General features: G+C 43.4%; 1 protein-coding gene across 2 annotated transcripts in view; it reads left to right on the plus strand.

The window, feature by feature from the left end:
* The window catches only part of ripor2 (RHO family interacting cell polarization regulator 2), a 55,888-nt gene extending 33,705 nt beyond the window's left edge, over positions 1-22,183 (plus strand). For both annotated transcript variants that reach the window (XM_083982303.1, XM_083982304.1), the window contains exons 3-22: positions 71-226; positions 821-899; positions 1,428-1,451; positions 1,808-1,861; positions 9,539-9,688; positions 10,146-10,209; positions 10,738-10,781; positions 11,076-11,201; positions 12,056-12,204; positions 13,522-13,651; positions 14,600-15,343; positions 15,879-16,063; positions 16,461-16,623; positions 16,709-16,841; positions 17,579-17,740; positions 17,916-18,089; positions 18,644-18,846; positions 18,959-19,042; positions 19,255-19,345; positions 19,637-22,183. In XM_083982303.1, coding sequence (XP_083838429.1) covers positions 71-226; positions 821-899; positions 1,428-1,451; positions 1,808-1,861; positions 9,539-9,688; positions 10,146-10,209; positions 10,738-10,781; positions 11,076-11,201; positions 12,056-12,204; positions 13,522-13,651; positions 14,600-15,343; positions 15,879-16,063; positions 16,461-16,623; positions 16,709-16,841; positions 17,579-17,740; positions 17,916-18,089; positions 18,644-18,846; positions 18,959-19,042; positions 19,255-19,345; positions 19,637-19,737 — 3,016 coding nt within the window. In that variant the 3' untranslated portion in view covers positions 19,738-22,183. The remainder of the gene's footprint in view (positions 1-70; positions 227-820; positions 900-1,427; positions 1,452-1,807; positions 1,862-9,538; positions 9,689-10,145; positions 10,210-10,737; positions 10,782-11,075; positions 11,202-12,055; positions 12,205-13,521; positions 13,652-14,599; positions 15,344-15,878; positions 16,064-16,460; positions 16,624-16,708; positions 16,842-17,578; positions 17,741-17,915; positions 18,090-18,643; positions 18,847-18,958; positions 19,043-19,254; positions 19,346-19,636) is intronic.
* The last annotated feature ends 76 nt before the right edge of the window (positions 22,184-22,259 follow it).

A 22,259-nucleotide genomic window follows, 5' to 3' on the forward strand; every position in this document is an offset into this window, starting at 1 on the left:
GACAGCAAATTCATAAACCCTCCTTTGCGCTGCCGCTTACTATCATGTTTGTTTGTGTGTGTTTGTACAGGTGTAACTCCTTCATGGGGAACTCGGCGGTGCAGAAGAAGCCTCAGTCCAAGCCCAAGAAGCCTCACCTGTCGGGACACAAGGGAGGCAGCAGCTCCAGAGATCCACAGCCCAAAAGACTGGAGGAGGTTTACACTGCACTCAAACAAGGCCTGGAGTGAGTAATCCATACACTGGTGTTCACTTAACACTGTGTACACACACTCTGCAGCTCGTAACCTCGCCAGAGTAATTATCTCCTTTTAAAGCAAGCGAGAGAATCTGTGAGGAAACGGTTTCAGTCCATACGTGTTAATAATTTGTTACTTTAATGTGAACGTTTACAGCCTGTTGACATTTTCTGCTCCATATATTTACAGGACTGCACAAATGTTTATATACCAATGTACAGTATTTACCCCATACTGCTGTCATTACATACACTTTATCCTCATTAACCTCCAGTGAGCTTAATCTGTTCAATTATTTTGCTTAAAGAGCTGAAATGATTATTAGATTGATCAGACAAATAACAGATAATACATTTTCTAATATTCTAATTATGGATGAAATGTTTTGGTGTTTCAATAAAAGGTGATTGATCTTAAGTCAGATCATTCATCATCTTCAATATTTTGGGCAGAATACAAAATTATTGTTTTTACTGTATTCTGACACGTTATTTAGTAATTGATATATAATAAATTACACATTAATCAATAAGTTATGCATTTGTTTAGGGCCCTAAGTGTTTTCTTTTTCTGTCCTGTAGTGAATATTTGGAAGTTCATCAGACGGAGCTGGACAAACTCATGTCTCTGATGAAGGACATGAAGAGAAACTCTCGTCTGGTGAGAGACTACAACACAGATTCATTTACATTTACTGTACTTTTACATTGTTCTTTTGAGGCTTTCAGCGGTTTCTGTATTTCAAATGGGACATATTGAAGCTGTCAGAAACATCAAATCCAAGCTTCTCAGTTATAAGTACAACAAAACAGTTGATTTTAAGTTAGAAATGTATAAGTTCTACATCGCAAACAATTAAAAACACTTTATTTCTTATGTGTATCTGTGCACGAGTACAGTAAAGTAACCGGAGCACATATTTTGTCTGATGTCAGTATTGTGGTCTCGGACCTGTTTAATCACATTTAAATGATAATGGTCAGTGACATCAATTCACACATAGTAAACCCATTTTAATTTGCTACACACACTCAGACTGCATGTGGAGTCACTGGTAGGAGTGTTTAATAGGATCTTTTCTTGATGTCAGCAGCAGTCTGCTTTGCATTACTTAAGCAGCCTGAGCTGTGCTGTCCCTATACTAACTGTGTGATTGTGTGTGTGTGTGTGTTTTTCTTTTCTCTCCAGGGAGTGCTATATGATCTTGACAAGGTGAGTTGATGGAGGGGCGGGTCTACTGTAATAACCACTCCAAGTTTGGTGTGTTGGGAAATCTTTGATGTTAAAAAAAAAGAGTTGAAAGGAGGGATAAAAAAAACAGCTGAAGGCAGAATAAAGGAGGGAGGACAGTAGAGAAGTAAAGAGCTGGAGGGATTGAGAAATAATGCAGGAAATATGGGAGAGGGGGAAATGGTTGGTGGGTCGGGAGGAGAGACAGGATTGCAAACTGTGCCTCTATATATCCTGTGGTAAGGACATGAAAACCATTATTTTCACAGCTGTAAACCACATGCAGCCACATCCTCATGAGCTGCGTTAAATCTTGTGCTGCCTCTGTCTTTTTGCAGCAAATCAAAACCATTGAGAGGTACATGAGACGTCTGGAGTTTCACATGAGCAAGGTAAGCACACCAGTGTGATTATTTGATATTTTTAAGGGGTTGTTATTATTTTGTCTGAGCTCAGCACTGAGTCTTCAGTCTGATCCGTTTCCTGCATGAAGACAAAAGTGCTGTTGAGATGTTTCCTCTGGACATCTCAGTCAGGAAACACAATGATGCTCATTTCTACCTTGTTTAAAGCAATAGTTTGACATTTTGACAATTTCTTCCCAAGAGTATTGCAATTAAAATATTGATAGGCGTACCACTCTTGTATCAGTTTGGTAAACAAGAGTTTACAGCTAGACGCTAGTTAGCAGTAGAGGTGATTGTCCGGTTGTTTGAGCCTAAGCGGAAGCAGGAAGTTAGCTCACCATGGGACCTCGATTCAGAAAAGATCTCCATGTAAGTGAACAGGAGTCAACATTTTATCAGTAAATCAGTAACCAGAAAGACTACAGGTCGCATAGGTGACGTCACACACCACATGCCGCCCTTTCACGTGTCAGTTGGTGACGTATTTTTTGTGGGACACCCGATCCTGTAATGTAGTCCGTAGTAGAGCGTCTTCACACAAAATAAATTCTTCCGTTGCTGTTTTACGACAAACTGCTGATTTCTTGGCATGAAACGCAATGTTTTAAATAGGTTAAGGTCATATCATTTTCTCATGACACAATTCAATTGGATCCAGAAATACAATTTTGACTCCCATTCACTTACATGGAGATTTTTTCTGAATTGAGGTCCCATGGCGAGCTTCTCTTCCGCTTCCGCTTAGGCTCTCTATGTCGGCTGGGATTGGCTGTAGCCCCGCCCGTGACCCCTGCACTGAAAAGTGGTACAGACACATCTGGATTTTTGCTGCCAGGTCAGGACAGTGTTCCTGCTGCTTCCAGGTTCATTAAGTGGTGCATTAGTGATGTTTCCAGCAGGTCTAGTCAAAAACTTCCCCGCCTCGGTGGCCAGGTCAGAAAACTTCCTTCCAGTATGTTCTTTTGTAGCGTCCTCCAGGTCGCCACTAATCCCCTCCTCTGTGATTCTTCTTCCGTGTCCTGCTTTGTGGCTCGGTGACGGCCTTCCTCGCTGTGCGTCAACTCAGATGCGACAGCAGGCAATCAGAGCGCACACGCCCCAACAACAGTGCAGCTCCAAAGGTTACCATGGTTACCGGAAGACAGAGCCTTTGAACTCCCGAGGAGCTCAGAGAAGCCATCTATTGGGCGACGTTAACCCTTTATGTTCACGTACATCCTGAGAGGCGATAAAAAACTATATCCATCGCCAAACACACGCACACAACAAGGGGACGGATGGCACAGACGCAGCACTTGGACGCTTTTGTGTCTCACAAGTCTTTCTGAAGGGTTGAAGGCAACAGTGTATCTAGGTCAGGGCAGTTAGTGGGCTACGGCGATTAACAGGTTCCACAAAAGACGAGAGGAGGAGATGTGGAGGGGACATAGAAAAAGAAGCTCTGAGTCATTTTAAAATAGGTGAGGTTGTCTAAGAGATTCAGACAGTGTGTGTGTGTGTGTGTGTGTGTGTGTGTGTGTGTGTAAGCGTGCAACATTTTGACTTCAATAACAAGGAAAAAATACACTGAGCAGATTCAACCCTTTTTTGTGAGGTTGTCGCAAGCTGCAGTTAAAGGAAACACACACACACTCACTCTGATCCCTTCTCTTTAACATCCAACATTATTCTGAAGCTCTTCTCTTCTTTGTGGCTCCGCACAAAAATAGATTTGAATGCACTTGTAAATATTTGAAATAGTGAAGGAGACTGATTTATCTTGCCAGACAGGCAAAAGGCCTCAAAAGTCAAAACACAACTAAAAAGTGAGTTAAATCTAGCGCTCACTGCGTTCTTTCATTCTAAATATATACCAGCGCTCCTTTTGTTAAACCCTTGTCTATTCTGACTTTCTGCAGGGTACGAAATAATTTTAAAACTTCTCTAATCTTTGGATTGAGAAGTGACTTTTTGTCATTATTTGGATCTGCCAGTTGTAGTTTTACTCCTGAAGTTTCTGTGCACAAAAGGATGTTGTTTGACTTTAATGAAGTGGTTCTGTAATGTAGAGTTTTTCCAACAGAGTTTGTAAAAATGGACAAAGAAATTAATAACGGTTTATTTATAATTTAGATAGGGCAGAGAACGATCCACACAGCGAAAGAGATGCATGCTGGACCCAAGTCCACAAGCAGCCCTACGCTGTCAACTGAAATTGACACACACACACACACACACACACACACACACACACACACACACACACACACACACACACACACACACACACACACACACACACACACACACACACACACACACACACACAAACACACACACACACACAGTAAGAGAAAGAGTGGACAGGTCGATTTTCCAAACATCAGCATCAGCAGATAGCTATCGAGTGAGATCAATTGTAGAGTGCCCAGCTAAGAGAATTGGTCATTCACAAAAGCATTGAGGTCAGGAAATTAATTCACACACACACACACACACACACACACACACACACACACACACACACACACACACACACACACACACACACACACACACACACACACACACAGAGAGAGAGAGTTGGCCTCATCCTTACACAAAGAGCGGTTGTAGTTGTGTTTGCGGTAGGTGAATAGTCGTAATACATGTGTTATTCAGTTTCCACAGTGATCTGGTCTGTTACTTACTTTCACACCGATGAGTCTGTTGTTTATCACCTAGTTGCGTGAGTAAATCAATATGTTGACTGTGTACGTCAGTTGACACTGGCTTATTGAACTTATCTCCATGTCTTTGTATGTGTCAGCCAATGAGTATTCATTTGAAGTCATTTAGAAACTGTGTCATCAATATTCATCAGAGAGCAATGACAGGTAGGTTTTTCTTTTTTGTTCTCTTTTGTTTTAAAAAATGTATAGATTTTTATAACCCGTTCCCCAGATCAATATCAGTATGAGCCTTATAAAGACAGTATAATGGGGCTTTCAGTGCACTGCTTCTGGCCTTGACATGTCAGCGAGACGCACAACGGGGATGAAAAACGAGGTAGATTTTTGTGTGCTGATTAGCCTTTGTAGAGGGAAGAAGGAGCCATCAACACCTTTTATATTTCTGCAGCGGGAGTGATGAGCACTACAGAGATAAAGAGAAAAATGTTTCCCTGGTAGAGCCATACAGGAAATGGGCAACAATGACTCCTGTGTGCATGACACTGAAAACACCTGACCTGACATGAGAACGAGTGTGTGTAAATCACCGTTAGTTGTCACAACTGTATGTTGCGCATATGCACTTCATTAATTTGTTCTGAGGGCAACGAGTGCAGTGCACTTCACCTCATTAGAGAAAACCAACCCTGACGGTGAGTCAATCAGCAGCTATGAGGAGACGTTCAGTGTGTCAGCAGCTGAGACTTACAGTGAGTCTGTACGTGTTTGTGAGGGTTTGGGCTCAGGCTCAGGCTCAGGCGTGTCTCTTTGTGCTGGACAGCTGCCGTGAGGGATGACTTAACAATCATCCATCAGCAAGTTGTTAGTGTGTGTGTGTGTGTGTTTTTCTGTGTGTGTGTTTGGGAGTCGCATCAGCCCACCCTTTTGTTCCTGGTGGTGCTACCGGCTGCTTGCAGATGTCCGAGCCATAATTGGCTCACATGGAGGAAGCAGGTGGCACAATACAACCCCTATGATGTCCTGTATGGGATGGTGTGTGTGTGTGTGTGTGTGTGTGTGTGTGTGTGTGTGTGTGTGTGTGTGTGTGTGTGTGTGTGTGTGTGTGTGTGTGTGTGTGTGTGTGTGTGTGTGTGTGTGTGTGTGTGTGTGTGTGTGTGTGTGTGTGTGTGTGTGTGTGTGTGTGTGTGTGTGTGTGTGTGTGTGTGTGTGTGTGTGTGTGTGTGTGTGTGTGTACCATGTGCCAAATTCAATCCAAAAATGGGAGTGAATACTATGCATGTGATTATTTTTATTACAGGGATTTTTTGCTCCCCTTGAATGCTAATCTTGCCACCAACACACACACATGCCCACAGACCCCCAGAGAGGGGCTTGTGTGTTTGATGCTGTTTGATGTGGCCCGCCTGTTTTAATCTGCTTATAATCACTCGCCCCCCGGCAGAAAGAGTGTGTGTGTGTGTGTGTGTGCGTGCACCATTATCCTACGACTCAGAATAATGGCCGTATCTTAAGAGGATTCCTTCCATATCCTAAAGAGTCATCGCTCATATTCAAAATCCCACAGTTTAAATCCAGATGTACAGTAGATACAGAGACAATCCTTTAAAACTGCCAGTAATTCTTAATAATGAAAAAAGAAACCATCACCCTTAACTCTGGCTGCACTGTAGAACCCAAAATATCATTAGTAGTGTTTTTACACAGCTTATTTCAGGATGCAAAAGAAAACTGGAGCCAAAATAGAGACTTCATGCTTAATAAACCTGAACACTGTGTTATTCACACCCGGGTCATAATTGATTCCCATGTAAAGATTTTGCTATAATCCCTCACTGGGTCTCTGAGCCTCACCGGTTTTGTCATCCCACTGAGCAGTAATTAATACAGAGACCCCGAGTCCAAATAAGGACTGAAATCAGAATAAATTTACATTAAATATTTGTCAACGTCTGGTGAAAGGTAATTAAGATGGTGGCGCAGATGTGTTTTCTAACCAGGTTGGAGTCTGTGTTGAAACAGCCCTTTAAATGAGCACATGGGTCACACTAAACAGTCTGTTATGGTGAGGAGGTTTCAAATGTAGAGTTTTACTCATGCTTTGTCTTAAAGATGGAGTTTCTTTTCTGGACTTCTGGAAGTAACGAGTTTCATCATTAATCAGCTGATTATTTTCTTGATTTAAGTTTTTAACTATAAAATGGCAGAACATAGTAAAAAAAATCAAAGGTGACATAGAAGACAGTGAAAACCAATAAACACTGGCCACTGAGGAGCTGTAACCACTGGCACTTTTATGACATTTGATTTGAGTTGTTGCCAACATTTTTTTTAACTTAATGTAAGACTAATCATTTCACCATGTTAATATTATCAATAGATCCATATAAACAAGATTCAAAAACTTTTAAAAGACAACCCAGCGGATTCAATGCTCAAAAGGTGTGTTTTTTTCTTTTCTTTCTCCACACACCTTCCATCTGCTTGTGTGCAGGTTTCCCATTTCTTTGTTTGTGTTTTGCCTCTAATGTTCCCCGTGTTTCTGGGGTGAAATGTGCCCGAGGCACGGCAATATGCTGATGGCTGTCCTCTGGAGTGGAGCTTGGCTGACCTTCAAAAAGGACATTTCCTTGAAGGCAGCAAGAGGCGATTGTAATTGGGGACAAAAATTAGCCTAATTGGCTGATAATGATATGATTACTGACTGCCCGAGAAGAATAGTGGCCATTCATCAGCCCCAGTTTGTGAAATTTGTCACAGAGGTGCACCGTTTTCTCCAGTGGCACCCAAAGTAGGCATCTTCTCCTTCAGTTTTATCATATTAATCAACTTAATCAATACGACAGGTCACTTGGTTGAATGTGTCTTTGTTTTGAATGACTCTCAGCTTCATCAGCGGTCACCACTGCTGTTGTTGTCCCTTGTAGTAAACCAAACGTGTTTCAAAGCTGTCGAAAGCTCTGAACCAGCTCCAACCCAATCAGAAAGCTGAGAATAACAGTTGTGGTTGGAGAGTGTTTGAGAGCTGGCTCAGCTCAGCTGCTGCAGCCGCGCCACATACACCACATACCACAGACAGACAGACAGGGCTGGGTCCCATTCGGGGCTGAGGGGAATGAGGGGGCTGAGAGGCGCTGGTTTGTTTGACGTGGAGCTGGTGGGATGTGGCTCCATGTCTTTTTGTTGTTGTCATAAGATAAGTTCTAAGCTACATTACATTACTGCAGACATCACTTTTTTTCTCTTTTTTTTTTTTTACCGTAAACCCATGTGCCCCCCCCCCCCCCCCCACTGTTGAAACATGCTTTCCATTCGCATGTAAACATGTCCACATAGACAGACACAGTCTCCTCTCACAAACATGCTGGCAGTGTTAGTTTCAGACACAAAGATGCACAAACAAACACTCAGAGAAGCTGTTAGGACGGCAGGAGCCAGAATGGCCCATTTTCTCCCGCTTCTCCCTAATGAGCGCCATAAAGAGCGCGAGGCATCAATATTTCAGCGGTCTCGTCAGGCAGGCTGCAATGTTTCCCTTTGATGAGGCTCACCGGAGGTGTTTTGTTTTGCCCGGCTGACGCTCCGATCATATGTGCATTCAGGAAGTCGGAAAAAGCAAAACGGACAGGACACTAAACACCGTGACTGCTGATGGACTGTGGTTTCAGAGGAGGAAAAAAATGGCATGACGCAGCATAAATAATCAATCAGTCAGTCCTCAAATCTTTTCTTGTTTCCGTCTGTATGAAGAGTTGGACACCTACTTTATATTTAGAGATCTGAAGTTTTGTTTTTGTATTGATTTTGACACCAGGTACAATAGTGAACAAAAAGTTTTATTTGGTGAGGAGACACAAAAGTAGAGACACTGATAAAAGGAATGTCAGATATTAATACCTTAAAACTTTGCCTTTTTAATTAGATCATTTGATGCCACAGTTATAATAATAACTTGATATATATAGCAGTTTGCCTTTTTGTGCTTTTACAGAACAACAAGAGAGTGAAACGAATAACAATGCCCACGTAACGGCAACATAATGATGAGACAAAACATTAGAGGAGAAAAGAATACAGCATAAAACCTGTTTTGAAAAACACAATCAGTCTAGTAAATACAAAACAGAGCAAGTAGATGCGGGTCACAGAAGCTCAAACAACATCCTCTCATCTTAACGATTTCGCTCCAGCTGAAACATCCCAACATTTGAGCCCACACTGAGCGAGCAGGCCAGCAGGACGCTGATGGACTCGTTCCCTCTCCCCGTGGGTTTTGGTTTAGATCAGACTAGTGCTGCAAACTCAAGTCACGCAGACGTCTCCAAATGAGCTCTAAACGCCGTCTGTTGTCGTCCCCGCGGCTTTTGGGAGAGTCCCACTGGGGGCCTGTCGCAGACCGGGACGGCACAGGCGTCTGCCACCGGAGGCTGCAGTTCCACTGATACGTGGCAGCTGTATCTGCTCGCTGTCAGCTCAGTTCAGGACTCTTCTTCCCTCGGTTTATCTCTCAGGTTATCTCTGTCTTGGACCTGCTTCTCGCTGTGACTTTCTGTCATTTCTCTCTCACCAGTTTCACTGCTTCTTTCTTCAACCTGAACATTGTGTAAATTTCTGCAGCCTCTTGTCATACATTTCATCACTTTCTGCTTCTTGCTCTTGTCGAGGACCTGCTGATAAAAGCCATATCAGTGCTGAATTACTCAATACTACACAGGCCTGGAGCTGCGCTGGGCATCCTTGAATGAATCCCAGCGAGATGTGAACACAGCCAGAATAATTTAGATGGCAGCTGGAAGTTTTTAGGGAGTTTGCCTCCTGCCCAGGGATGTTTTGGCGTAATGTATGGAGGGTTTTCAAACTTCAAAGACTTGCTTCATTTCATTAGTGCAAAAGTTTTTTTTTTCTCTCTCTCTCTCTCTTTCTCTACTAATGAATGAGAAAGTTTGTACACGTATGAATGCATGCTTGTCCTTGGTACATTTATTAACGCTGGAAGTGTGTGTGTGTCGTTCAGGTGGATGAGCTGTACGAGGCGTTCTGCATCCAGAGCCGTCTGAGGGAAGGTGCCAGTCGGATGAAGCAGGCCTTCTCCTCCTCTCCCTCCACTAAAGGCACCAAGGAGAGCATCGCAGAGGTCAACCGCCGGTACAAGGAATACACTGAGGTAGATGACGTTTCGCTGTACAAGAGTGACAGAAAGAATGAAAATATTCTTCAGAAAAATGAAGCATCTGAGATATAATTCATATAACTCAGCCTCAGTGCTGCAGGTACAGTGGTTCAGATTTTACATTCAGGATAAGGCATGTGGCAGTGTGTCAATATTTGCTACAGACTAGTGCTCACACTGATTTTGTAAACACTAATAATGTCAGTCACATACTTGCAAAATGACCTTTAAGTCCTAATTATACACACACACCTGTCGTCACCTGTCCTGAGGGCTCGGGGCCGCGCTGCCTCCTCCGCAGCGTAGCGATGTTTGGCTTCGTCACAGCCTCTGGAGATAACTTGATTACTGTTGTTGATCTTGTTCTTGTCTTGTGAGACAAATGGCTGTTTGTAGGATTAGTCTCATCTTTCCCTGCTCCCCTCCCTCTCTCTCTCTCTCTTTTCTGCAGAACATGAGCACGTTTGAGAGCGAACTGGAGAACCTGCTCGGGGAGTTTCATATCAAAATGAAAGGTGAGATAAGAGTTCTTCACCTGCTGAGATTTATTTCTTAAGTATTGAGCATTGACTCACTAACGGTCACAAGTATGTTTTGGTGAGAAGCTGACAACTAATCATCATATTATAATTACCGTAAGTATTTCGGGGGGCTTTTATGCCCTTAGTTGATGGGACAGCTGTAGAGAGACAGGAAATGGGGAGACAGCGACAGGGGGAAAGACATGCAGCAAGGGGCGATCAGTGGAAGACCCACTGACCTAAACAATTCGCCTAATCATCATATTTTATTTACTAACTAAACCATGGAGCACGTCTCTTCAAAATCTCATCATGTGTTAAAAATCATATGGAACTTTATGTCAATGCATTGACAAATCCCTTAAAATCCATGTGCACTGGACTCTGAGCCCTCACACTGTCATTATTACTTAAATATCATTACATAAACACTTAAGTTACTTGGCTCAGAGTGACTTCAGGTTGCTTCCTCCTATCATCTCTAAATGTTTTTTTTTTTAATCCATTTCCTCTCTCTGACAGGATTAGCAGGCTTTGCAAGACTGTGTCCTGGAGACCAGTATGAGGCAAGTTGTGTTTGTGTTTTTACTTGTAACACGGGGATGTTAAGAATAACTTTATATTCATGTTGAAATGCATATGTTTGTAAGTAAGTATGTAAGTGAGGACAGAGGGAACATTTCTACTTTTTTTGGTTCAAGTAAAAAATCTGGAGTTGTTTTCCAGCAGATTTAATTGGTAGATTAGACTGGAAACTCTGGAGTATTGAGCAATGTTATGATCGAGACTGTCAATTTTTTTGTTCCTTCTCAGACTTCAGACTTAGTAAAGATTTCTTTTCTTCCCTCTTACTCCTCCAGATCTTCATGCGGTACGGCCGTCAGCGGTGGAAGCTGAAGGGGAAGATTGAAGTGAACTCCAGACAGAGCTGGGATGGAGATGAGATGGTCTTCATGCCGCTCATCACTGACCTCATCAACATCAAGGTAGTGTGGGAACCAAGGGAGGAAATCAAACTTGGGGCATGAAATACTGAGCGTCACAGTACAAACAATGAAAAATTCAGCTCATTCAGTCAACAGGAAGAAAATTAAATGAATATTCTGATCATTCATTAATAAGGTTTTTTTTTTTTAATTCATCATTCTTTTTCATTATGAATATGAATTCCAGCTTGTCATGACTTTTTGATATTTCTGTCACATGATGATGAATCGAATAATTTTGACTTTTGAAATAATTATGTAGCTGAAAAAGATGATGAGCATTTTTCAATTTATAATGACATTTTATATACAACATTGATTAATCAAGAGAGCAACAAGCTTATTCATTGATGATGAAAATCATTATTGGGTGCATCCAACTCAATTTTTTCTTTTTTCTACATAGTTTTTATATTCTACACCTCTTGACACTGATGCTGCTGCTGATGTGCTTTTAATTACCCCCTGGAGATAAATAAGTCAGTTGAATTGAATTGAATTGAATTGAATTGAATTGAATTGAATTGAATTGAATTGAATTGAATACCAATGACCATATTTAGCAGAGCGAAGTCTTGCTCCTCGTTTTGTGTCTGGTCGTTGATGCCACAAGTGGGTACAAGGATTTCACTTCAAAGCTCATCACAGGTCCAACTTTAAATGCTGTAGACACATCTTGTCAGAGGTTGATGATGATAACACAGGCTGTATGGGACCATACTCAAAATGACAACAACAATTTATCATCAGTCAGTTGACCTGTCGCAGTGCTTTCAGGGTCAGAGGAACTGGAAAAAAATCATTTTCCGGGCACATTCAGTGAGTAAAGATTTTTTGTTTTCTGGTCTCATCAGGTGACAGAGTTGAAGGGTCTGGCCACTCACATGTTAGTGGGAAGTGTGATCTGTGAGACCAAGGAGCTGTTTACTGCCATGCCTCAAGTGGTGGCTGTGGATGTCAACGACCTGGGCACCATTAAACTCAACCTGGAGGTCACGTGGTAGTAAGTACTGACCTTTCAACACACATTAACAAACTGTTCTTCAAGGGTGAATAATGAAGTGATGGCATTTTATATAAAAGGGTAGATACGGTCGCGCACATCCAGTTCAATAGGTGCTGGCCTCAAAAATGTGGACATGAAAAGCGAAAAAAGGAGACCGCACACATCAGCTCCCTTATGTGCAGATTTATTAGCACATCAGTAGTAGTAACGTTCCGAGCTCATAGCTCTTCATCAGACTAACTCATACAGCATTAGACGCCCCGCTTTAAAACCTGCCCCCGAGGGTCACATGGTGAGTCACATGGTAAAAGGGAATGTATTGATCAAAACCCCTCTTGTGCAGAATCAAAACATACAGAAATAGTCAAAAACATCCAGAAATAGTCAAAAATAGTCAAAAATAGTCATAGTCAGAAATAGTCCAACTGTTTTTGACTATTTCTGGATGTTTTTGACTATTTCTGTATGTTTTGATTCTGCACAAGAGGGGTTTTGATCAATACATTCTCTTTTACCATGTGACTCACCATGTGACCCTCGGGGGCAGGTTTTAAAGCGGGGCGTCTAATGCTGTATGAGTTAGTCTGATGAAGAGCTATGAGCTCGAAACGTTACTACTACTGATGTGCTAATACATCTGCACATAAGGGAGCTGATGTGTGCGGTCTCCTTTTTTTGCTTTTCATTTTATATAAAAGGGTCATTGGTCAACTTTCCTGTTCAGTAAAAACACTTCTGGCCATTTTTCAATGCTGTTACTCAGAAAAAGTTAGTATGAAACAAAGGTTTATTCATATGATAAGAAATAATTTAAAAGTGGTCACTTCATACTGTTGTTGATCTTGTAAGTGAGTGAAATGCCTCGTTTAATGACCACAGCTCTGCAGAATATATCAAATTTGTGAGTGAGTTTCAAAATACAGGAGATATAAGTTGTTGTTTTTCTTATTTCACCGTCACTCTGACAAAGTTTCAGTCGCCTGACCCCCTTTAGTGGGTTGAGCATATTTTATTTTCAATCCATGACGGGTTGAATATTGAGTTTATCTTTGAAGAGACTATTTTTTATTCTCACGCGGTCTGACTCTGCCGCCCTCAAACACCTACAGCTGCTGTTGTTTTAGTGGCGTAGCTGTAAATTCAGCGTCTAGATGAGTTGTGCTCTCCTGCCATCTGGTGGACGAACGTTACGGCAGCCATTCTGACTAGGACAATAAATCCTGCTGTGTCAACGCTCACTTTTACAGTCGGTAAATCACAAAGTGCAATCACATTAAGTGCTTATTGTTGGGTTTTTTTACTCCGCCCGTCCAGCCCCTTCGACGTCGAGGATCTGACTCTGTCGTCGGGCAACGTGAGCAAAGCCACGGCTCTCCAGAGGCGAGTGTCGGTCTACAGCCAGGGAACGCCAGAGACCCCCACCTTTCAGGACACCTCCTTCTTTGTGAGTCTAACACACACACACACACACACACACACACACACACACACACACACACACACACACACAGCCAGTCAGTGGTGTAGTGAGAGGCTGATGTAGCTCATTTCTGAGACCTCACACACACGACACCTGTGCTACTGTCTGCTGCTCTGCACTATCAGGAAATGTTGATTATGGCTCACAGTGTTTCTGTTGATGCATCATATTTCTGTAAGCAATGCTGGCCCTACCCCCTGACTAACCCTCACCAATTTCCCTGCTATCCCCCCTCCACTGTGCATTTCCACATCAAAACCCTTTACCCACACTCTGTCCCACTTCACACGTTTATCCATCCCTCCTGTATCCCACTCACCTGCCCTCACTCAAATACCCAACACCTTGTCCTATTTGCCTGCGCGCAATTGTGTAAAGAAGTGGCGGCCGTACCCCGCGGAGCGCCAGCGCCTCTCCTTCCTGCACATGCTCCGAGACACCCTGCTAGAGAAGCTAAGGCGCAGTCGCTCGTTTGGTGACCTGGCCTCACTGCGGCCAAGGCCCAAATCCAGTCTGGAGGTCTATGTGAGTGTGCTGTGGCCCCTTTGACCCTCCTAACCTGACTCTTGTGTGCAATCTGCCTCGCTGACATGATGGGGATGTACTTCTCTGCTGGTGTGGACATACTGGGGCTTGTCCAGCCCCCTCTCTGTGGGCTGCTGAATGCCATGTGTGGCTGTTTGCATGTTTATTTGCATGACATGACATGCTATAAACCGTCTGTGTTCTTGTGACTTGTCTCTGCTAAGATTTTGGATCTCAGTTGAACAGGTCAGGTTGTATGAATCTAGAGAGAAAAGTGAAAATCTGATTCTTTTTTCCACTTGAGAGAGATTCTCCTCATGCACTGATTTCAAGCAACATCTCAGTCTTTATCTTTATTATATTCATTTTCCCTGTCTCTGCTTTCAGTCCACTTTACCAGATGACGTCTTTGAGAACGGCGGCTGTGGCGTGGCCGAATGTAAGCGTCTCTCCTTCACATTCTCCGACACCTCGGGCTCCACACCCAGCCCCGCCCCCAGCTCCCACTCCCCCGGCCAGTCCAACCCAGAGATCACCGTCACTCCTCCAGAGATGGAGCCATCATCTACACAAATGCTCCCGCCCAGAGAGGACTCCATCGCAGAGGAGTATTTAGAGGAGGAAGAGGAGGAGTACGAAGAGGATGGGGAGACGGGTAGTCGAGGAAGCAGGGGCACCAGCGCCAGCCTCGGCAGCGACGAAGCCGAGGTGGCGGAGGACTCGGAGTGGGAGCGCACAGAGTCCCAGCGAAATTCCGGCTCCAACTGTGATTCGGCGGCCCCGTCGCTGTGCTCCGACAGCCACCTGTCCACGGTGGCTCCGGAGGACGTCTTCCTGGATCACGCCGACGAACTGAAACCTGTGGAACTTGACACAGAGGAGGCGGGCAGCCTGACCAGGCAGCTCGTGAAAAGGCTGACTTCCTCTGAAATCGAGCCGCCCGGTGGGAGCTCCACGGTGGAGGGCGGAGGAAGCCTGAGCTGGGCCGGAGAGGGGAGCAGGGCTTTCCTGGAGAGCAGTCTGGAGGAAGCCATCCACAGCCTGCTGATGAGGCTGGAGTCTCTGACTCACCGCTGCCGAGAGCTTCAGGACCTGGAGCAGGAAGTGATGCGGCTGGAGGACCTGCTCAAGGTGACTGAACCAATATGTGTCCCTGATGTGTCGTCCACATCAAGTAGCGAACGTTACTTTGCAACTTTTTTTTTTACTTTTTTCTTTGCTCACCCAAAGTGATGACTAGATATTAAATGATTCTTCAATCCTTCTCCTTATCTCATGAAACCGCTCTCCAGTACTGCATCTGATGAACTCTACTGTATATTAATGAAATTTCAACAAAATGCAAATGTAAAATTAAGAAACTAACAACTAAAGTCACTAATTCTGAGACTCAGGAGCTCGAACAGGTCATCCACTAACTAGAAGGTCGGAGGTTTGATCCTCCAGACGTGTGTCAAGGTGTCTTTAGGCAACATACTGAAGCCCCTAACAGCTGTTCCATCAGTGTATGAGTGTGTTTATGGGTGTGTGAGTCAATGTGGAAAGTACTGTAAAGGACTTTTAGTAGAAAGAGTAGAAAAGTGTGATATAGTACATCATAAAATCCAGCCAAACCAAATCATGAGTTACTGTATTAACCCCCCCACCCCCACCTGTCCCTCCACAGTGTCGTCTCCCAGGCCACAGAAGCAGATCATCCAGCCTCAGCCTGACAGTGGAGAGCGCCCTGGAGAGCTTCGACTTCCTCAACACCTCTGACTTCGACGACGAGGACACTGGGGACGATAACGCCGTCCTCAGCATCCCCCCACAGAGGTCTCCGCTTTTTGACGCAGATGGAGAGAGAATCGGGTGAGTGGGAGACAGAAAGAGACAGAGTAGAGAGAGACACTGCATCTTGACAATGACACTTAGAAAGATATTTGAGCTTTTGATGCTTCACAAATTACAATTAATGTTCAATTAATGCCTGCTATTCGTTGACTAAAGCAATGTTTCTAGTTGTGCAAAGTATAGTTTAAAGATGTTTGTCTGGTAAAACAAATCTGCAGCTCATTTAGAAAAAATTTTAAATGTCTCAGGCTAAATATGTAATTTTCTAGTGTTTGATTTGACAGAATCTGTCCTAATAGCAGAGGTCAAATGAAAACCATTTGATTATAAGTACAGTACAGTACAGTACAGTACAGTACTTCTGTGTGATTCTGCTGCCACCTGGTGGTGACTCTTCTTGGTGTCCACCTCTCAGGGGCCAGCATCCAGAGGCCAGGGGACACCTGAGCGAAGCCCTGACAGAAGACACGGGGGTAGGCAACAGCGTGGCTGGAAGTCCCCTCCCCCTTACCACGGGGAACGAGAACCTGGACGTGGCCATCGTCATCCACCTGCAGTACTGTAATCACCTCATACAGGTAGAGCTCCGTCTAGCACAGGGCAACGTCTAAATGGTTTAATCAAACTCAACATTTGTCTAACGTTTGGTTTGTCGTTGCTCAGCTGTTGACGAGTGGGACGGGCGTGTGGCAGCGTCGCAGTCTGCTCCTCAAACTGTCCGGACAGACGCAGCTGTTAGAAGAACTGGCAGAGATCAGCGTGGACAGACTGGGAGCGATCACATCTGCCGCTGATGGTAGGCGTCACTGTCTCTGCATGTGTTGTATCGGGCAACATTTATATAAACTTTATTTCTAAAGCACCTTTCAAAACCAGGGTTCCACGATGCTTCACAAAAATACAATATCATAGAGACAATATAAAACGGATTAATCCAGGTGTGTCTCACAGCAATAGTCAGACACACCTGGATTAATCAGTTTGTCCAATAATGTAAGACAGGAAATAAAGGAGCTGGCTTAAGTTCAGGAAGTTGTGGAGCTGTGCATAAAGCCTATTAAGACAAAAAGGAAGAAAACATCATACAGGAAACAGTGAACAAGCATAAGATAAAATAATAGAAATAGATAAAACAATAGAAACAAAAATCAAAATATGTGAAAAACATTAGAATTATTGCACAAATGCCAATCTGTACATGTGGGTTTTTAAAAGCGTTTTAAAATGATACACAGACTCAGCTGATCTGATACTGAGGGGGAGCTAAAACAGTAAAGGCACGATCTCCATTTTTCTTGAGCCCAGACCGTGGGACTTTTAACAACATTTGATTTTCAGATCTGAGGGATCTCGGTGCAGAGTAGGGGGTTAAGAGTCCCGAAATATAGAGTGGGGCTAGACCATGAAGAGATTTGTAGGCGATTTATCTTCATGTCACACTTCTGAGCAGCCTAAGTGCATGATAAAGGTATTACCATACACAAGCAGGGTTGAAGGTCTGTATAGCGTCTGACTTGCTGTTCTCTCTCTCAGTCCTCCCAGGCCTCGCAGAGCGCCCGGAGCTGATGGCGCTGTGGTCGGAGTGCAGCGGGTCTGCAGGGCTTTTCCACACCACACTGGACAGAGTGTTCAAACACATGAACCAGCGCTGCACGGCAGCGCTGCAGGAGAGACACCCACACGGCACTGACACAGGTTGGCTCATCATCCCTATTGTCTCTCTGCAAACAGGCCAGAGGTTATACTTTACAATTCATCTGGTTTCAACTGAGTCACTTATTTAGTTTGTAAATTAGTACCAGATTTAAATGTCACTGAGGGGGGGGGCAGGTCTCATATTTGCTGATTTTTATCCTCTCCGTGTCTCCAGTGGTTGGTGTTGTAGTGGGGGAGATGGTCGACAGGAGCGACTTGGTGACGTCACATGACCCTCTGGCCTCTGCTCTGTCCCAGGACGTCCTGACTGTGTTTCAGTTCCACAGCTACATCCTGCAACACGAAGTGCAGGACATAGAGACACACCTGCTTCACCTGGCCAGAGAGGGTGAGCTAAAGTTGTAACTTGTGACCAAGGGGGGAGTTGTGGGTTCAACAAGTGAATACCACTTCCGCGTTCAAAAAACTGCAGTTCCTCGGCTGCCGCTCGGGGCTGGGACCAGAAGTGAGCAACTCTCCATTGACCGCCATGTTGAAATAGCCGACTTTACAGCTTAAAAAAACATATTTACAGCCTGGTTCATGTTTTGTTTTTGGTCTCTACCGATAGTTTCCACCTCCGTGAACACTGTGGGGGGTGGGGGGGGTTTGTACCACATCCGTTTTAGTATTGTTTAGGCTTAAAATTCGTACATAAATGGGGGCGTGGTTACGTTGAGTGACAGGTTCACAGACAGTTACTGGCCGTTAGCTGGTTGCTTCGAGTTCAGTGACCCTGCCTTTTGTTAGTAACTAATATAAGCACTGGTCAATTTTTTAAATATTTTTGAATAAAAGACGAAATAATGTAGATCAGAACCCGGCCCCAGGCTCCTGTTGCTCTACAATCCCTGGTTTGACCTTTAATGTGTATTTGTGTGTGTGTTTGTTTCTCATACTCAGAGGTGTTTGTAAAGGCGCTCTGCAGTGGGGATCTTTCTCAGTGTCAAGCCGAGATGGAAACGGTGCCTGTGACGTCCCTGTGGCCTAAAAACAGCACCCTGAGGGCCCTGGCCTCCCTGCTCACTGCAGACGACCCTCAGGTCAACAAGGCAGCAGCCGACTACCTCTCATCTGGAGCGTCACGCAGCCACTTCAGGACCAGGGTGAGTGGAGCTGCACACAGAGCACAAGTGTTTTTATACCACTTAGACTATTTCAGACAGTCTGTCTTGACAGATTCAGCATGTCATGTTTGTGTGTGTTTTCACTTTTCAGGCTGTGGAGTGCTACACCCAGGCTCTGTCGGAGGCTGGAGTTCAGAGCCAGAGGGCGGCTTGTTCGGCTCTCAGCTGTCTGCAGGTCAGTGGCCTCTTGCATCATCCATACCCGTGACATTGGTTTAGGTTTTGGCACGTGTGTCTTGGAAAAAATATTCTGTGTGTCATCGTGAAAAAGTAGAAAAAGACAGAACTTCTAATCCAGGCTTGATGCAAAGAAATGTGTTTCTAATGTGTTTTTATGATCAAACTGGTCTGATCTTTAACTTGTCCATCATATTCCTGTGTCTGCAGGCAGTAGAGAGCATCAGGGCGGTGGTAGCGCTGTGTGATTCAGCTGATGAGGAGCTACGCCATGTCGCCATAGAAACCCTGCTCACATTTGGTGAGTAAAAAAATGTATTTAAGTCAAATATTGCTCAGCTAGGTTGATCACTGAAAAACAAATCTGCAAATCACACAAAAACATATGTATGAAATTATACAAAGCTTCAACTATAATACCAAGTGCAGTTTTCTTGAGATTCAGATAATTAAAGATGATTTGTTGCCTTTATTGTGGTGTAAAGCAGAAATGTGTTGTCCACATAAACAGCACAGGCATGCCGTTGCAGTCCAAGTTGCAGTGAGTTATTTGACACCGCAGAGCGATAACACTTTGTGTGTGTTGTCACAGGTGAGGAGGGGCGGCTGGCCTACGAGCAGCTGGACACGGTGCCGGGGGAAATCATCCGTCTGGGCACACGGCGAGGGAACGCCGTCACCACGGCCTTCTGAGCACAACCGTGCCACTGAGAATACCACAGATAACTCCCCTGCTGGGGGACGCACTGCCTCCTCAGCTCGACACCCCCACTGCACTGTTAGTGACTGATCAGTTTATTGATCTGCGACCTCTAGATCTCCACGCAGCCGCTTTAGATCACTGTTCTTACTGATACTGCCTCCTAAAAGGAACTAACACCAAACAAACTGTCTTAACCACAAAGACACACATACACGCACGCATATACCTACACACCTTCACCTCCAATTTCGCACAACCCCACACCCCCACGCCCACCCCTCGTCCCCCTGCTTTCTGAGCCAGGCAGACTGGTCACGGTGAGTTTTAAGTCGAGAGCATGAATTTGACTGGACACTGAAGCCGCTGGAAGCTGCTCCAAAGAAAACTGGGAATTTGAGCAATGCATCTTCACCCCTCACACAACCTCTGTCAACAAGCTAGCCACCACTCGCACACAACACTTGTTATCACTTACTCACTGATTAATCGTCACCTTGGCTGTTACAGAGTCCGTTGTGTCACGCAATATACTTAACTATGATCTTTGTATAATCACTGTTTACCACATGTTTAAAGTCGGTGGTTTTGCATTAGAGATGTTTATTTGGTGCTTTTGGATGATTTGCACTGTTGTATGGCATGTAAATATGGCATATTTTACACAGCCGGTGTAATATATGTGGTTGTATTCAAAAATGTATTTTTAAGTTGTGTTTTCTAGTACGTTCCATTTTGAGTTTCAGGGATTCTTGTATGGTCGAAAGTGTGTGTTATGTGGCCGGGAGGACCATTAATAGGTGGAGAATGGCTTCTTGGAGTAAGTGACGTAAAGTGGGTAAAGAGCAGTTTACAGTCTTGAATGGATTTAGACCTCAGTGGAGAGAAAGGAACAACTGAGCGCTCGAGGTTCACTGTCTCAGCAGTTCATGTCTGAGTTTCTTCATACTCGCAGTTGAACAAGTGCAATTTTTCTGTACATAGCTGACACAAGAAGACATTTGATAAAGTCAGCCTTGACCATTTGAGCCTTGTTGCGGTCGAGCAGGCGGGTTCCTACAAATACTTGCTTTTGTAAATGTATTTTTCCTACCAGGTGTGGAGCCGGTCGAGGGCAATAAATTCAGCTGGGGCGCGTGAGAATGCACTTTCTCAATAACTGTACAGAGAGGAGACAGAGGAGGATCCTATAGGTGTAGCCTCACTTTGGGCTAACTGCACATTCATACAGTATGTGAGCTAATAGCACCAATAGAAATTAAGCTTTTATAATGAGAATCTGCAGAATGAAGTGTTCTGTTCGGTACTTCTTGGGTCTGCACTGTGGGAACACAGACCCGGGGTACGCTTATAATTCCAACTCTTCTCATTGTAACTGTACTACTGAGTCTAGTGAGACAATAAAACTTCTCACATCTTATTTATTATTTACTCCATGTAATTCTAATATTCTTTGGAATTATACTGTAATAGTGCAGATGACATTGTTATGTAAATGAATTGTATATTTATGTTCTATTTTGGATCAGGTCCAGGACTTGAAATATAGTTTGTTTAAAGAGGCCTCTGTGTTATTACCATATTTTCATGCTTAACTTTAATTGGAGTTTATTTTGAAAGAATTATATTAGATGAATTATTATTTTGGAAGGATAAAGATTTGCTCATAGTCTAATAGTGTTATAGATTTCTTTTCCCTTAAAGGTCCCAAACGGAAAGGGACGTCCTATATTAGAGATGTTACTTTATTACTTAGATTTTACTGTAACCAAAGGCAAAATTAATTTTAAAATTGTCTTTTAATAATAAAAACTCATAATTCATTGGAGAATGTATTTTCAATACAACATTTGCATTTTGGCCAGAATACTCAGACTTATATTTAGAAGCACAACTTAAACGAGACAAACCCTTAATATATGAATCTAGCCACATTTGGTTCTAACTGCACAGTCCAAAAGCCATAATGTTAAAAACAAGCGGTAATATTTTTATGAAATGTATTTTTTCTTTTGTATTATAATCTGTAAATGTGTGAAGTTGTTACTAAAAGCTGAAGGTGTTATGTTTTTTTTTTTCTATACAACCTTTTGCAAAACATTGTCCACATTTTAAGTACAGCAACAGTATTCTGGTCTAGTATCTAATTCACCCACTCAACCAGCATGTGTATTTTTTTTTTTTCCTTTCTACAAACTTGCAGTTGACCAGTGTTAAATTGATTTGTTCAATTCCTAATCACCACAAAGTACAAGTTGGCAAAATGTGCACATTATTAGAGACTGGTTTTAAGAATAACTTGTACACTTTTGCTAAAGTTGAACTTCATCCATTTCTGTGGTCAATAGCTTCAGTGCTCATCCTTTTAGTTGCATACTACTCTCTCCATTGTGGTTAGCAGTGTTTCTTCTGCTCATCAAAAGTTGCAATAAATTTTATTTTTGCATAATTAAAAAAAAAACTTGTGGATATTTTATTTTGGGTTATTTTTTGTCTGGCTGATTGGATTACACAA

Source organism: Trachurus trachurus (genome assembly GCF_905171665.1).
Source record: "Trachurus trachurus genome assembly, chromosome: 11".
Taxonomy (NCBI): Eukaryota; Metazoa; Chordata; class Actinopteri; order Carangiformes; family Carangidae; genus Trachurus; species Trachurus trachurus.